The sequence below is a fragment of the Macadamia integrifolia genome, chromosome 5 (assembly GCF_013358625.1).
Source record: "Macadamia integrifolia cultivar HAES 741 chromosome 5, SCU_Mint_v3, whole genome shotgun sequence".
Classification (NCBI taxonomy): Eukaryota; Viridiplantae; Streptophyta; class Magnoliopsida; order Proteales; family Proteaceae; genus Macadamia; species Macadamia integrifolia.
In genome coordinates this window covers 16,025,603-16,043,195 of record NC_056561.1, presented here as the reverse complement: position 1 = coordinate 16,043,195, position 17,593 = coordinate 16,025,603, and the positions used below count along the sequence as shown (strand labels likewise).

Here is a 17,593-nt window from a genome sequence, read left to right as displayed (position 1 = left end):
CCCCCCCCCCCCCAATTCATCTAGCATTTGTATTGTGCTCATAATCATATTAAATAACTTAGTTAGCCAAGTTATTCAACTAACTCCTTAAGCTCTTCCCCACCTCTAGTAGGATATCATTTGGACCTAGAGTTTTACCTATTTTCATCTTCTTTAAAGCTCTTTTACTTTAGACACTTAATTTTCCGTTTAGATTTATAGTTTCTTGACGGTTATTCCAACATTTTAAAAAACATTATTACTCATCTAGGCAACCCAAGGCGTTGGAGGGAGCCTGGACGCTAGGTGTCCGCGTAGGCACCCAAGGCACCTAGATGCCTAGGTGACCCAACTATGATTACCTCGAATGTTTTCATTTAGTAAGTTGTAGAAATGGTTTTTCCATCTCTCTTTAATATCCTCATCCCTTATTAATACTTTATCATCTTCACTTTTAATGCATCTAATATGGTTGAAATCTATATTCTTCCTTTCCCTCATTTTAGCTAATCTATAGATATCTTTTTCCCCTCACTTTGTGCTCAAATCGTTATAGAGATCCTCATATTTCTTAGTCACTGCTTTCTCTATTATCTTCTTACCTTCATTTCCAGAAAATTTATACATTTTGAAATCTTACTCATCCATAGTCTTTTTCCAAGTTTTAAAACTAAATTTCTTAGCCTTAATTGTTAGCTCGAACTTCATCATCGCCACCAAGTTTTCTCCGATGAACGTCATTTTCCTTTAAATTCACCTAGAACTCGAATAATACTAATGGTAACATTAATAAGGAAACTTATTTCGGCTCATTAACAAACACTATACAGCATGGGGGAGGGGGAGATGTAATTCTGAAGCTGCCTATACTTGAAGGGACAATGTCAAAGAAAAATTCAATACCTAGAAGGGGGAAAGGAAGGTACTTCAGAAACATCAAATTTTGGTATGTATACACAAGGAAAGGAAGCTGACATTAAATACACAAGAAAGAAAATTTAAAGCAGAGGTCCAAAGACTTGAGTAAGTATATACCACTAAATGGTCCATGAGCATTAAACATAACAAGAGCGAGCTCAAAATTTGCACCAGAAAGCTTCTGCAGTTCAGAGCAAAAGAAGAATATTAGTAAATTGGACTACAATAGTTTTAGGAGATTTTTGAAAGCCATTAGTCAATAAAGAGTACTCATCATTTTATTCTTTATTTGGGGAAAATAGTGACTGAAAACACAAAGGAACTTTTCATTTAAGAAATAGTATACATCCATAGGCATCCAATCAAGGAATAACATCTCAATCCAAGAAGGAAATTCAAATGCCAACTGCAAGCATTTGCCAAACCAAAATTGCAAAACCATGTAAATTGTAACCAAATGTCCATACCCCAAAAGAATCTACCATAGAGAATGAACCACAATATCTTGGCTAGCCTTCCTCAGCATTGGGTTCTACCTGATATGTTGTACAGATGGCATATCAGGTGAAAGAGAGTCTAGCGGCCATACAATCGAGGGACATTTACATACACTTTTTCTAGAGGTGACAGTTCAATTCAGCAGCAGTCTTCTCCACGAGAAAAATCATTCAGCAGACCACATGCAACTGATTCATCTATGGCATATTCCCGACCTAGCTAACCATATTCTCCACCTCAACATGATTCCGACATGGCATCTTCATGGCCTAACCGACCATATTCTCCACCTCAATGTCCAAACTCCTGGTAGCATATACTGATAAATGCACCTCAGTATTGAGACAGTTGATTTAGAGGTACAGCGTGAGCCAAGGGAAGTCAACGGAAATGACAATGATGTGCAGATACACCCTTGCTATGTTTTTTCCTGTTTTGACCACTCACAAGTTCATCGAGGATGAAGATTGGCACCGCAACAATATTTTCCAAACCTGTGTGAAGTGAAAGATCAATTATGTACTATGGTCATCGGCAGTTGCACTAATGTCGTCTCTAAAGACATTCGTAAGCTGGGATCATAGTTGTCATTGCCGTCCAGGCAGTTTGCCTGTGTCCTAGGCAATTGTCGCCTTATATTTTTGGACATAATTATGCTAAATATTTTCATTTACTTAAAATATTATTCATAAATAAGCAAATATCCCCTATTTGAATCAAATAAAAATAGGTTAAAAATGAAATTTCAAAAGGATAAAAAGTCAACCCCCCAATCCAAGAATAAAAATTGGATTTTTGGTTATAAGGACGATTTTCAACTTTCAAATGCTGGAGTTTTCTCAATTCTGAAATTTTATAAATCTTATGTTAAAACATAGCTAAAAACAATCCGATAAAATAATCTTTTGTTTTGATGTCCATAAAATTATTTTCATTCAGATGATTTTAACAGCATTCGCGCACTCTAAAATAAGTTTGGTCGGAACATAACTTTGTCACTACAACTTTGATTTGAGTAAATCTTAAACTTGTTGAAAAGCTGGTTTTTACCTAATATAAAAGATCTCATGTAAAAATTAAATCATTTGACTAGTCAAACTTATTATAAAACAAGAGTATTTCTCTAATTGTTGATTTTTTATGACTTAATGTGACTTAATGTTGATTTTTTATGACTTAATGTGGCTTAATGTTGATTTTATATGATACAAAGTATATGTAGCATACTAAATAATGTTAGCAAGAGGGAAAATAAAAAACAACACTTGTTCGCCTTAAGTTGGGCGCCTTGTCACTTAAGTGCTTAAGCAGCCCTCAAACGCCTTGGTTCGCCTTGGTTCGCCTTGGTGCCGTGACAACTATAACCTGGGATTGCAGGCAAAGCCATATCCAAATCCTTACAAGATTGCATTGGTGAACAAAACTAATCTCAAGACCACTGACAAGTGTTTGCTCACTATTGGTGGATTTGTAGGCACAATATAATGCGACTTCCTCCCTCTGAAGGTGTGTCATATTCTTCTTGGTCGACTGTGGTTGATTGACAAGAAGGTGCAACATTGTCGTCCTATAGATATGCGAATACTTACTCTTTTAAGCATGACAACAAAGCCATGAAGTTTCTTCCCACTAAATATTTCCCTAGCAATAAGCTCAAGAAGATAGCATGATCGTTCCTCCTCCACTTCGTTGACTCAAACTGTAATGCACCAGAAATTAGAAACTTGAGAGTATGTTTTTAACCTAGGGGTATTTGCGCAATTTTGCACTGTCGTGGTATTTTCGTAAATTCTTTTGATTCTTTCTTCAATAATTTGATATGTAGAATTCAATTCTAGAGGCAATCAACTATTGTATGGCATATAGGTGAATAAGTTATTTAGAAGATGGTCTCCCAACTCTAGATCCTTAGATATGATTTGGAAATCCATCTTTTTTTATGTTACTTCCAAGCTAGCTTCCCTCCCCCCTCCACCCTGTAAAGGATTCCCCTAGGAACAGGCTCATTGTTGTTTACTGTGGATTGCCCTCCATCATTGTGACCCCCACTCCAACAGATGCTCCGGCTGATAGTTCCCTCTCCCCAGTCCCCCTACCTACTGGCCCTGTATCCCCTTCCTTCTCCCTCTTCCCTCTGGGTCGCTTCTCTCCTCTTTTGTTAATATATTTTTTTCATCTAAAAAATAAACAAATAAATAAAATAAAGAGTGCTTTAGTTCTGTATTTCTATTTGATTTGTGGACACAATAAATAATTCAAGTGTTAGCCTAGTGGTTGTGACTTGAGTTCGTGACATGGTTCAAGGTTTCGACCGATACCTGCGAAATTTCCCACATTTCGATGGCATCCCAGGATTTCAATACCAAATACTATGTAACTTTCAAAAATCACTGGTTTCGACTAGAATCGACCGAAATTCTCACATTTCGACCGAAATGTGGGAATTTCGACTAGACCAATGGTTTCGACGCTTTGGGTTGAATTAGCCTTCATAAAAGCATTTTTAAAGGGGAAACTAAGCCTTATTATTTCGAAATTTTGACCCTCTATTTCTTCTTTGTGAAGTGGCAAACTTGGGAAGATACTCAAGATTTTTCCCTTACTCCATCAAATCTTCATTCTAAGCTTGGACCAAAAGGTAAATCCCATCTTCCACAAAAATCATTTTTTTCTATAGAATATACTTGGAAATATAGTAGAATGATGTAAATTTTTTATATGTTAGATTGTTGGTTAGAATGATACGATCTACGCACACGGTGTCTGGGTTTTTTTTTTTTTTTACTTTTAATCATGTATTTCACATTATTAGTTAAAAACATATGCATGTACTTATGTAGTATAGTTTCAGTCAACGACTTAACATACATTAGCAAACTTTGGTCAACACCAGAAGTATGACTTTAGGTGTTTTTCCCATGAAACTAATTATGTGAATAAGTTAGAATGTCTAAACTAGGATATGCAAAAAAAACATATTTTGGGGGTTGCAACCAAATTTTCAACCAAACCAAGAAATTTTCTTTAGTTTCCTCGAAATTTCCCACATTTTGATTGAAATTTCGGTCTCCCCTAAGGTTGAAACCCGACATTTTGAACCTTGGTTCGTGAGAGGATAGGGGTTCAAACCTTATAAATCTTAAAAGAGGGTGATGCAAATTAAATATCTAATTGGGCTTATCTAATTAGAAATAAGCTTTAGGATGGATTATATATGTGTTGGACCTTAAGTTCAACGGGTTTTCTTTGTAATGGGCCACTTAAATAGGCTTATAATATGGGTATGGGCTAGGCGTACAAGATTAGTTAAGTAAGAGTCTTTATTTCTATATTTTACTTGTTATTAAGTGTTTTAGTTTGAATGTATTAGGATTCTATAAGTCAAATCATGTTTTGAGTTTATTTTCTTTGTTATTTAGTTTCCTAGTCAAATTAGGTTTCTCAATTAGTTAAGAATTGGGTTAGGCTTTTCCTTTTTAGTGTCTAAGTCTATTTTTGAGTTTTCTATATAAGTTTGTATGGGGGCCAATTATTCTACACGAATTTGATTAAAAATATTGTTGTTGTTGTTGCTCCTCTTCATATGTGAAGACTTTCTTGTGCTTGATCAAACTGACAGAACTTGTGTTTGATTCGATTGATTAATCTTCTCAACAAGCTACTGGTTCTCTTATTATTACTGTTGATTCTTCTCTCTATTATTCAATATGATTTCTACCATTAACAAGTGCATGTTAACAGTATGAATAGGGAGAATGCTTGTGTGTCTTTAACTGGCACACAAGTACTCTATTTATAATATAGAATCATGATGGTCATAATAGGAGTACAAAACAGAAAACATAAAGTAAATTACAAGAATACCCCCTCTAACCGCCCCACTCTAAATAGGGTCAGTGGAGGGGGGAAAGCCCCAATGTGCCCCTGCAGCATCACTTACTCCTATTGATGTAGACAAGTTACTTAATGGGCTTATTTTATTGCAAATAGGCATTGGGCTGGGTTATGTATGTGTTGGGCCTTTAATCCCATGGTTTTCTTTGTAATGGGCCACTTTAATAAGCTTAAAATATGGGTAGAAAGTAGGAAAACGGGATTTAAGTTATTAGCTTAATTAGAGTCCTGTTTTGAGTCTATCTCCTTTGTTATTTCAGTTTTTAGTCAGTTTAGGTTTCCATATTAGTGAATGACTAGTTAGTTACCTACTCCATGTTGGAGTTCTAGTCTAGTCCTATTTGGAATCCAACTCCTATTATGTAAGGTCTAATCCTACTTGGAGTCTAACTCCTAGTTAGGTTATGACTGCTAGTTTGCCTTCTTTATATAGAGGAACTAATATAATCTAATTACACATATTTGAAGAATGATGAATTGAGTTAATGTTTGAGAGCCTTAGGGTTGTGTGTGATTCCCCTTCCCCCTTTCTTTATGCGTTCTTTATGCGATTTATCCCTCCCTTATTGGATTTGTGCAATATCTGATTATGTGATCCCTTCCTTCCCCTTCTATTCTAGTTCTTCCCTTCTTCCCTAAGGCTTCCCCCATCACATATTCTAACACTCCCCCTCAAATTGGTGCATAGATGACACATATGCCCAACTTGACTAAACTAGGATGAAACAATTTCCAACCAGCCCTTTAATGAACACATCAACTAGTTGATCACTAGACTTCACAAAAGAAACACAAATCAAACCAGCATCCAACTTCTCTTTGATAAAGTGTTTGTCAATCTCCACGTGTTTGGTTCAGTCATCCTATACTGGATTATGAGCAATACTGATAGCAGCCTTGTTATCACAGTAAAGCATCATAGAAAGACAAACAAGTACATCAATATCATCTAAAAGTGTACGCAACCATAATAACTCGCAAATCCCCTCTGCCATGGCACAAAATTTCGCTTCAGCACTAGATCTAGCCACCACATTCTGTTTCTGGTTGCAAGTGACAAGATTCTCTCCTACAAAGGTAAAATAACCAAAGATGGACTTTCTGTCAGGTGAACCAGCCCAATCAACATCTGTATAAACTCCAACTCGGAGATTATCATGAAGAGATAAGAGGATCCCTTTCCCTGGAGCTTACTTCAAGATCGCAAGATACGCATAACTGTTTTCATATAAGAGGAATGGAATCATGCATAAACTGACTAACCAAACTCATAGCCACAGCAATATCAGGTCGTGTATAAGAGAGATATCAGTTTTCCTACAAACCGTTGGTACGGCCTTTGTCAACTGGCTCACCCTCCTTTTCCTTGAGCCGGGTACTAGCTTCAATTGGAGTATCAAAAGGATGACAACCCAACATACCTATCTTAAACAGCAAATCAAGGATGTACTTCCTTTGAGAGAGAAATATGCTTTTTGAAGACCTGGCAACTTCAATCCCAAGAATTTACATTAACTTTCCAAGATCCTTTATCTCAATTTCTTTGCCCAGAAAACCCTTGAGATGATCGATCTCAGTATCATTATTTCCTGTTACCAGATGTCATCCACATAGACAATGAGCATAGTAACTTTTTCACCAGACCTCTTTATGAAAATGTGTGGTCAGCATTACTCTACTTATAACCCACCGATGTCATAGCCTTGTGAAATCTTCCAAACCACACTCTAGGTGACTACGTCAAACCATAGAGAGCACGCTTCAACTTACAGACCTTGCTTGGAGTTTTATACTAGAGAAACCTGGCCGAAAATCCAAATAAACTTCCTCATCAAGCTCTCCATAGAAGAAAGCATTCTTTACATCAAGTTGTTGGAATTCTCATCCCAGGTTCACAGCACATGAGAGTAACACTCGCACAAATGTCAACTTTGAAATGGTGCAACCGTCTCCTGGTAGTTAATTCCATATGTCTGGTTGAACCCTTTAGCCACAAGCCTTGCCTTGTATCTTTCAACAAAACCATCAATCTTCTGTTTTATCACAAACACCCACTTACAGCCAACAGGTCTCTGCTTAGGTGGAAGAGTAACTTCCCATGTAGCATTATTTTTTAAGGCATCCATTTCTTCCTCCATTACAGCCTTCTATTTTTTTTCCACAAGAGCTTCATGCCAATTCTTAGGGACACAAGTAGATGAAAGAGAAGACACAAAAGCACAATAGGAAGGAGAAAGGGAATCATATGAAATAACATGAAATATAGGGTGTTGAGTACAGGCCATAGTGGCTTTTCTGAGGGCAATAGGTTGGTCAGAAGGAGAAATTATACCTGAGGTATGAGGCTCAATGGGCTCTGGATCCAGGGCTGGTGAAGGGATGTGTAAAGGTGTTGTAGTAGTGTTGAAGGTCAGAAGTTGCTTGTTTTTTGTATGTCCCCTACGATAAACTTCAAAAGTGGATTCATCAATTTGTCTCTGGAATTCACCAATGGTTCTTTGAACAGGAGTCATCTCCCTCTAAGTTAGAACAATAGGCACTGTCCCCTCACTGTTTTGTGGAGCATGAGGATCCTGAGGTGAAGATGCCGGGAATACTGGTGGAGCAAGCAGCTTCAGAGTCATTTCTTCACTAGTAATACCAGACTCCCCCTGAAGAGATGACAATAAGTGATAACCAACAAATTCATGAAACGAAACATCCATTGTTACCATGGTACACCGGGTAAGAGGATGGTAACACTTGTATCATTTCTATGTAGGAGAGTAAACCCAGAAAGATGCACTTAGCACTTTGAGGTTCTAATTTTCCTTGTAAATAATGATCCCTAGCATAGCAGGCACACGCAAAAGTCCTTGGAGGAACCAGGAAGGATGTAGTCCTTTGAAGAACCTCAACAGGAGTTCGAGAATTGAGAACACAAGTTGGCATGTGATTGATTAGGTAAGCTGTTGTGAGGACAGCATCACTCCAATATTGAGATGGAACCTGTCTAGCGTTAATATCCAACAAGTGCCTATTCTTGCGTTCAGCCACCCCATTCTGAGCAGGAATGTCAACACAACTTGTCTGATGAAAAATCCCATGACCATCTAGGTATTTTTGAAACTGACCCTCCATGTACTCTTTTCCATTATCAGTACGCAAAATTGTCAAAGTTGCATTGAACTGAGTAGAAATCATTTTATGGAACCACTGAAAATAACCAAACACTTCACTTTTGTGTTGCATCATGTAAACCCCAGTAGTTCTAGAGTGACACTCAATAAAGGACACGAACCACCTTTTCCCAAAAATAGATGTCTAATGAGATGGACCCCCATACATCAGAGTGAACCAAATGAAAAATAGAAGAGCTTCTTTTATTTAGAGGTAAATAACTAGAACGAGCCTGTTTAGCCAAAGTACAGGCTTCACAAAAGAAGCCATCCCTAGTACATGATGGAACTAAATGCAAAAATAGAGATAAGGTCCCAATTAGTGGGTGTCCCAAACGACAGTACCATTGATTCAATTCAGAAGAAGCAAAGTGTAGTTGATGAGTAGTAGTTGATGCTACAGCTGCAGGGAGACAGTCATCATCAAGCAAATAAAGACCACCCTACACCGTACCACATCCAATCGTCTTCCCCGTTACCATATCCTGAAAAATGCAATGGGAAGGAAAAAAGGTTACTTTACAATTTAGGTCCATAGTAAGACTACTAATGGATGACAAATTAGTAGTAAAATTAGGGATATGTAAAACCGAAGACAGGTATAGAAGAACACTCAATAGAACCCTTTCCGGAAACAAATGATAGGGTGCCATCTGTTACCCTAACTTTATCTATGCCTGAGGTGGTTGAATGCTGGTGAAATAAACTGGAGGAACCAGTCATGTGATTAGTGGCACTGGAGTCAATGATCCAGGGAGTGTAGACGACTGATGCACAATGACCACCAAATGAAATATCTAAGTGAGCAAAATTGGTACCTGAGGGAACTGAATTGGCAGGATTTGAGGAATTGGAAGCCTTGAGCATACATCTAAAAGCCTAGAGTTCCTCCTGTAAAGTCCTATATCAGTTGCAGGCGGAGTGTCCACAGTCTCAACCTGATAGGCTTTAGTCCAATAGTTTGCCTTGATATGGTATGGCTTGTGGCAGTGTTCACATTTAACAATCTCATTGGTGGTACCGCTAGTTCGATTTGCTCCCTTAGAGGTAATAGTGGATCCAGTCTGTAGGGCTGATTTTTCAGTAGTGGGAGTATGTAGCATAGAGTTACAACTTACGACATTCCCCCGTATAAAATTAGGCAAAGGACTATTCCAAAGTAGGGAAGAGAGATTTGCTAAGCACTGAACACGAATCTAATCATATTCGTCATTCAAACCAGCCAAGAAATCATACACCCTAATTTTATCCACATGTTTGGTGTAAACAGTACAGTCATCAACAGTAGGAGGATGATAATCTGTAAAGTGATCCAATTCATACCACAAGGTCCGAAGCTTAGTATAATATCTGGATACAGAGAGTTCCTACTGGGTAGTGTACGAATCTTCTTGCGAAAATCAAATATATAAGCATCATTCCCTAGTTGCCTATAGGTTTTCTTTGCAACAGCCCAAATCTGAGAAGCAGTATCTAATAGCAAAAATCCTCTAGAAATAGATTGATGAATAGAACCAATTAAGTAAGCATTACCAAAGAGTCATTAGTGACCCATTTATCCTGAGGGGTACCCTCAACAGAGGGTTTCTTCAATTTCCCTGTAAAGTGTCCAGTGAGACCTCTACTAGCAATGGTAAGATAAGTAGATCTAAACCAAGAGAGGTAATTAGTTCCCTCCAATTTCATAGTGCTAGTTCCAAAAGGCATGTAGTCATTGCGACTTTGTCCATCAAATTCAAAGGTCACAGCAGTTACTTCAGGCATGATTGAACTTAGTAAAAATCGACAATGAGAGAAAAATACCAGATCTTCAAAACCAGCCGTCAAAAAGTGTCAATACTTGGATCGAATTTCCCAGTAAGGGTAGTGAGGCACTCCTCCAAATTATATCTGATTCTGATGAAGAACTGTTGAGATAGGAAAATCAAGGTTTTTGGAGAAAGCCCTAATTATCAAAAAAGATGGGAGATTTGATATAAAGACTTAGCAGATGGAGACCCAAGTCCAGTCGATCTCCCATCTAATGGTGATGATGATCTCAAAAAATCAGCTAGTTCTGAGGAGGGAGTCCCAAAAATTGATTTAGTCAGGGTTTTGGAAGAAAATCACAACACAACTCAGCCTTATCCCAACTGAATGGGGTCAGCTACATGGATCCAAGGAAAAAAAAAAACTTTTGGACATCCCACTCACGCATTGGCAACCCGGGTCATAGCCCTCCAAGTAGCTCTATTCGATACCATACTTGGGTGAAGACTTAACTTTTGCATGTCTCTTCTTACCAATTCATTAATGGTCATTTTTGGCCTGCCCCTAGTCCTTTTAGCTCCATCCATCTGCATCCGGTCACTTCTCCGTACTAGGGCATCCAAAGGCCTCCTTTGTACATGCCCAAACCATTGTAACCAACATTCTCTGAGCTTATCTTGAATTGGGTTGATTCCTAGATCGGTTCTAACTTGTTCATTTCTTATTTTATCTCTCAAGGTTTTGCCGCACATCCATCTCAACATCCTCATCTCCGCCACATTCAACTTATTTACATTACGCTTCTTGACTGCCCAATATTCTGCACCATACATCATAACTGGTCTTATAACAGTCCTATAGAATTTTCCCTTAAGCTTTAGAGGAATCCATCGATCACCTAGCACTCTAGGCGCACCTCTCCATTTCATCCATCCGACTTTAATTCTGTGGGAAATAGCATCATCTATCTCACCTTCCTTGTTTAAGGTAGAGCCCAAATATCTGAAGCAGTCACTTTACGGGATCTCTCTCCCCTCAATTTTCACTCCTTCACCATCAATCCTCAATCGACTAAAGTTACATATCATATATTCTGTTTTTGTTTTACTTATCTTAAGACCTCTCGATTCCAAAGTATATCTCCATGGTTCCAACTTATCGTTAATTTCTGCAACAGTTTTACCGACCAAAACAATATCATCTACAAAAAGCATACACCACGGGATCTCTCCCTGAACATCCCTAGTTAAATCAACCATTATTTTGGAACAAAATCATGTTCTACAAAAATCGATTAGTGTAGATCTTCAATCTTGCAAGTGGTGATGAGTCCTTCTAAGTAGCTGAACTTGACCTTCAAGAGATAGAGGTGTGTTCTTTAACGAGGAAGAAACCACTCCTTAAAAGTAGAAGAATCAAAAATCGCAGAGGGTGAAGAACCCTAATTTTCTTGCAAGGGTTTTGGGTTGTAGTTCATGAGGTAAGATAAAAAGACAGCCACTAGATTCGTAGGAATCACCTCATTAGCGCTGCCCTATGGGAGGTTAATGGGCGAAGGTAGGAGAAGATGGAGGCTAACAAAGGTGATAGCAAGAAAGGGGATGGAGGCTTGCGATTCTTAAAGGAGGAAGAAGGGCCTGGAAACTGAAAACTTAGATTAGAAATTAGGCTCTGATACCATGTTAACAGTATGAATAGGGAGAAGGCTTGTGTGTCCTTAACTAATCACACAAGTCCTCCATTTATAATAGAGAAACATTATAGAGTCATAATAGGAGTACAAAACAGAAACATAAAGTAATTACCTGATCACACAAGTCCTCTATTTATAATATAAAATCATGATAGAGTCATAATAGGAGTACAAAACATAAAACATAAAGTAATTACAAGAATACCCCCCTACCAAGCTGCCCCACTTTAAATAGGATCAGTGGAGAGGGAAAAGCCCAATGTGCCCCTGTGGCACACTTACTCCTATTCTAACAGTATAATTCTTCAAGTTCTTCGCTTAAGATTCCAGTTTCTAGAAGGTTAGACATAAGGTGTTTTTTAGATTAATAAATTCAGCCATCTGATCTATCTGAAATTTTGAACAAACATTCATCAACCCTAGATTGGAAACTCAATTCAAATTTGGGCCAATTCCATCGGTTGGATCTGGATATATTTCATTATTCCAATTCTGCCCTTTGTTCCTAGATTCTGGATTCCTGAAATTCGGAGTACTGATTCAATTTGATTATCTTGTTGTGAGATTATTGCTCCATAATTCTGTCATATATTAGATTTGATATTTTGTTTTCAATTTGATAAACTGATTTGAAATTTGACTGAAATACCTTTTTCCTGGTGCAACAAGGACTGGTTCATAAACTCAGGTTTGTCCATCCAATCGAATCCAACTTTTGACCAGACCTTTTACATCAATAAATAGGATCTGATTCAAATTTGGGATTGTACTGACGGTCAGATCTAGAGATATCCTCATATTTTCCTTCTCAGAATCTGAATTGAGTTACTGTTTTGTTCTTAACAGTTGTTTTGCTTCTGTTTTGTGATTCAATTTAACTCCTGAAATCAGAGACAGAATGGCTTTACTAACTATTCCTCCCTTAGTTACTGTTTTATACTCCAATTCCCTTACTGTTTTGCATCTGAATATTATATCCAGCAGTCTATCAATTTCCAGCCTTCGTTATTGGTTCATTATTTGTTTATCCTTCTCCTAATTCTATCAGGACTAGTTGCGAAGTCTGAATTATCCTTTGTTGATCTTACACCTATCCTGGTACTGTTTGAGTCTTTCATATACAGTTCCTCATCAGGGAAAGTAGAGACAAAATAGGAATCTAGTGACTTGGGAAGCAAGGAAGTGAATAAATAAAGAAAGAGGAAGAGAGGGGAGAGGGGAGAGGGGAGAGGGGAGAGAAGGAAATCGTGAAGGAGGAAGTGAGAGAGATCTGAGAGGATAAAGAAGCAATCGCAGAGCTCCTTCGACTTCTGGAAATCCAAAATTCCAAACGTCATTACGGTTCTACAAGTCGTGAAATAAGTGAGTATACGAAGCTCGGAAGGTTGAAGTGATACATATGAAAGCTAAGATTAGTGGATTATAGCATTGTTATTAAGGAGGCTCAGTCTTGATTGGTGCCTTGGTCACCTAGGCATCAACGCATTGCCTCAATTTTTACTATCCTCCGTCACTTTGGCCGCCTTCTCACCTTGATAACTATGGATTCTAGTGGGTTCACACCACAAGTGTGTGGTATGATTCTATGATATAGTGTTTGACATGCTTGTACTGTTGAGATTTTCTGACATAGGCTTACTTGAATTGTATTTACATGTGAAATGTGATTATGAAAGTGATAAAAGTTGGTAAGATGAATATTATTGTGTGATGTATGTTGTGGAAGTGATATTGGGATCTTTGCTAAATATTTTACCTATGTTTTCACATGTGAATTTAAAAGGGTGATTTTGTGAAAGTAAAATTTTGTGAAATTGTGAAAAGAGAGTGTTTGAAGGTAAATAGATTGTCCCGTATTGTGGGAGTAATTGCCACCTAAGAGGTAGTGTGTTCCGTGAAGCCGCGGAATATATAGTCACAGAATGGGTGACAATAGTGTGTGATTGCAATGATGGCCGTGTTTTCCCTCTCGAAGTATGGGCAGTGGCAGCCAATTTGCCTCAGTGCCAGCTAAAGTGATAGAGAGAGAAATCAAGTGAAAGTGTTTTACTAAGAAACGCTATTTTGAAAGAAAAAAAAAAAAAACTAACAGTTTTTTTTTTTTTTTTAATTATTGTTTCTGTGTTGTGCTCTTACTATATTCTTTCTTATTGGGTTGTTGAGTTCACCCCATTATTTTCTGACAACACAAAGGATTGAGACGGAGGTACACTTTGGGCGTGGTGTTCGAGGACGAATCGGAAATTACTTTATTACCTTGTTATTTTATTTTCTTAGATGGATCTAGTAGGGAGATATTTAAGGTGTAAACTCTAATAATTTGGATTTTGAAGTTTAACCCGGGCATACCTTAGATTGACACTAGTAGGAGTTATTTGAGATTTATGACAATGGTTTGATTATATGGTTGATATTTGAGTTTGATGAAGTTTATGTCTGTTTTTGTTGGTATCTATCGATCGTTTGATCAGCGCCAGCGAGGGTTGAACCCTTATCTATATTTGGGTATGGGTCGTGACACATACGGCCTCCTTGGTACTTTTCCAAACACAACGGAGTCCAGTTCTTTTCAGAGAAGGAGACTTGATGCAATAGCACTTCACTTTTTGGACCAACATAACCAGCTTTGGAAACCAAGAACCGATCCAACCCGGGCATTTGGTCCAACAAAGGCTGGAAGTAGTTTATTTTAAGTTTGTCTTTTATTTCCTTGTGTTTGTTTTGGGTAGGATATGTAGGAGATAGGGATAGAGTTTAGTTAAAGTTCTTTTCGGTTTTAGAGTCTAAATAGGAGTCTTTGTTCTCTTTAAGTACTAGCATGTACCCAAAATTGAGTTGAATTTACAAGTTACAAGAATCAAGGAAGAAAAAAGAAGAAAAAGACTGGTGGAACTTGGGGGGGAGGATCGGGGAGGATCAATTCTCCCTCCCTATATTCATTCACTTGGCCAATAATCAAAGACAAATTACATCCATGCCCCCATGTCCATAAAACATAGACAAGGGATGTAAAAAGTAAAAAACACATTAACACATTACAGCATATTACAACTTAATGAGCATGTGCCTAAAGTACCCTTTATAACTCTAAGTCTCTTAACACATTGGACAGAGCTTTGAACACAGAAAATTGACTTGGGTTTTTTTTTTTTTTTTTTGGTGAGTGTGTAAACATGTGCTTCCTCTTCCCCCTGCAATTCTGAGACTCTTCTCACAATTCTTCCCATCTTTGAACCAGCCCTCTGCCGATGGTCTTGCCAGAACAACTGAGATGTATAGTGATACTTCTGGGAGTAAAATAGTTAGGACAGAAGTAAACAAGTGCATCATATACAATGAGCCACTTAGTATATAATTTATAATAGTTCCAGTGTATGCAGCAATCAAGTATTTGAATTAAAACAGTATTCTCTTTCCCATTCCACGAGTTATTTTTAGCAACAGTACTGCGAACTATGCAGACATGTCTGGGTTTCTAATGAACCAAATGAGGGAAGTTCATAATAGATGGCATAGTCTGTAAAAAGTTAATGTTTTCAAGAAAAAAACGCATGCAACCATGTTTTACACATTTAAGTATTGAACGACAAATTTTTCGGCAGAAAAACATTCACAGATTGTATATCTTGACTGAATTAATATATTTATGTCCAGATTATTTTGAATGTTGGAATACTGTCATTTTCTTACATATTCCTATTTAATCTTTGCAGTATATGACAAATTTTCCAACTTATTTTTCAATGAATATTATAACAAACATACCCACCATGCTCCAACATTGCCACTAAATTATTTCTGTTAAAGACGTTGTTCCAATTATTTAAAAGCAGATAACTAAAACATATTCATCCAGAAGTGAAAGACCAGCAAATGTAATAGACAAAAATGAAAATTTATGGTATGCAATTCAAAACGCTAAAATATAATGGCATCATGGAACTAGAAGTTATATAGATGGGACTTCATCACTACTTAAAAATACCTGCCCTGTCAACTCATTGCCACAAAAGCACCTGCAGAAATATCAAAACAAAATGGATTAATTCAATTACGGCAACTAAGCTTAACAAAGCCAATAGCTTAGTGAAATGCAGTAATATGTAGCCTAAACCAAGGAATCCAAGAAAATAAGAATTAAAATTTGGTGATTGAATCCACAAGCTTGATCTGAAGCACTAGGGAAGAATGCACAATGGGTTACAATTCTTATAATGAGAAGTTAAATGATTATATTAAGCTAAGAAAGAAGTATAAAGTGGTTACCTACGGTTGGAGTTAGGCTGCTCAGATTGGACCCAAACTGGAGTCGATTGTAGGCCCTAGTATGGGGTTTAAACCCCCAAAGATGGATGACTTGTGTCGGCTGGTGAAGAAGTTATCTACTTTCTTGATTTCAGACCTAAGAGAGAGAAACAGGGACAGAACTTCAAGGACCACAGCTAGTAACTTCAGTTGGCCTCCAAATGTGGATCGAGTGGTCCCCTTGGAGAGCAGAACAAGACCCTAAAAGGGTTGACTGACCTGATCCCAAAGTGGAGAGATGAAGGAGATCGATTGGTCTTCAAAGGTCCTTGCCTGAGGCTGGTTGATTCCAGTATTTAAGTCATTTAATAGATCTGAATAGCTCATGACCGATTATCACAGCAAGCAGAGAACAGTAACAGTAAATTGAAGTAAAGAAAGAAAGAAGAAAGCAAGAGAATTGTGGATGGGATTGGCTATCTCGGCCCGGGCATCTCACCCACAGCTATCTCGGCTGTTTAGAAGCAATTGACTGCAAATTTTGTTTATTCAAATCTGAGAAATCTGAGTACAAGAGCTCATCTATAAATAGAGGCAGAAACTATGCTATTAGCAGTCACATTAGAAATAGGAATTGTACTCCTAGTAGGACTAACATTAGAAACCTAAATAGATTAGGTAACTAACTATGCATTAACTAATAGCCACTAATGGGCTTGATTACAAGAAAACTGACGGGCCCCATGGGCCTTTATTACTGTCTAATAACTTAACCCCTTAAGTGAGTAAATCAATGGGCCCAATGGGCCTTTATTAATAACAAATAAACTAACCCATAAATAACCACTTAAATGGACTTAAGTGGTGATCGACTAGCCCTACTTGGGCTGGGCTTTCCTCCTACGATAGCTCAGTCCAAAGTGGGGATCTACATCATAGGGTTAGTGCTCTCTCTCCAAAAATAGGTACAAAAGCCTCATGGCAGAGATAGTCCACATTACAATTCAGCAGTGTACACAATTCCTATAGCCAGCTCACCAGGTAAAGCCATGACGGTAATAGGCATTCATCTGAATGAAGTAGCCAAAATGAATGCAAGTGCACAAGAATCTCAAAGGGCAAATGAACCCTTGAACCAACTAAAATCTACCGAAGGAAGCCCTTCAACCATCAAATTATGAATAATTACGACACATGGTCCCAAAAAAATCACGATTTCAGAATGATCCCAATCTGATCCATCATCAACAGAAGCTGGTTAGCTAACAGGATCAGAGGATCCTCTGCAGATGAATCCGATCCTACCAGAGGATCAGACAAAACACTGATAAATACACTTGGATCTGTCCCAACTGATCCCCATCCATATCAGGCATTCAGGATCAATTAGCCAATAATTGAATCCATTCCAGGAAAACAGGAACTAGTAAATGTAGAAAATTTAAACAAGAGAAACCAG

The 17,593-nt window shown here is 37.8% G+C and overlaps 1 protein-coding gene across 1 annotated transcript in view; it reads right to left on the bottom strand.

The window, feature by feature from the left end:
- LOC122080234 (mediator of RNA polymerase II transcription subunit 25) overlaps positions 1-17,593 on the bottom strand; it is a 73,896-nt gene that overhangs the window by 41,755 nt on the left and 14,548 nt on the right. The window contains exons 2-3 of the mRNA XM_042647173.1: positions 15,875-15,905; positions 1,015-1,078 (exon numbers count right to left, since the gene is read on the bottom strand). Of these exons, the coding sequence (XP_042503107.1) occupies positions 1,015-1,078; positions 15,875-15,905 (95 nt within the window). The remainder of the gene's footprint in view (positions 1-1,014; positions 1,079-15,874; positions 15,906-17,593) is intronic.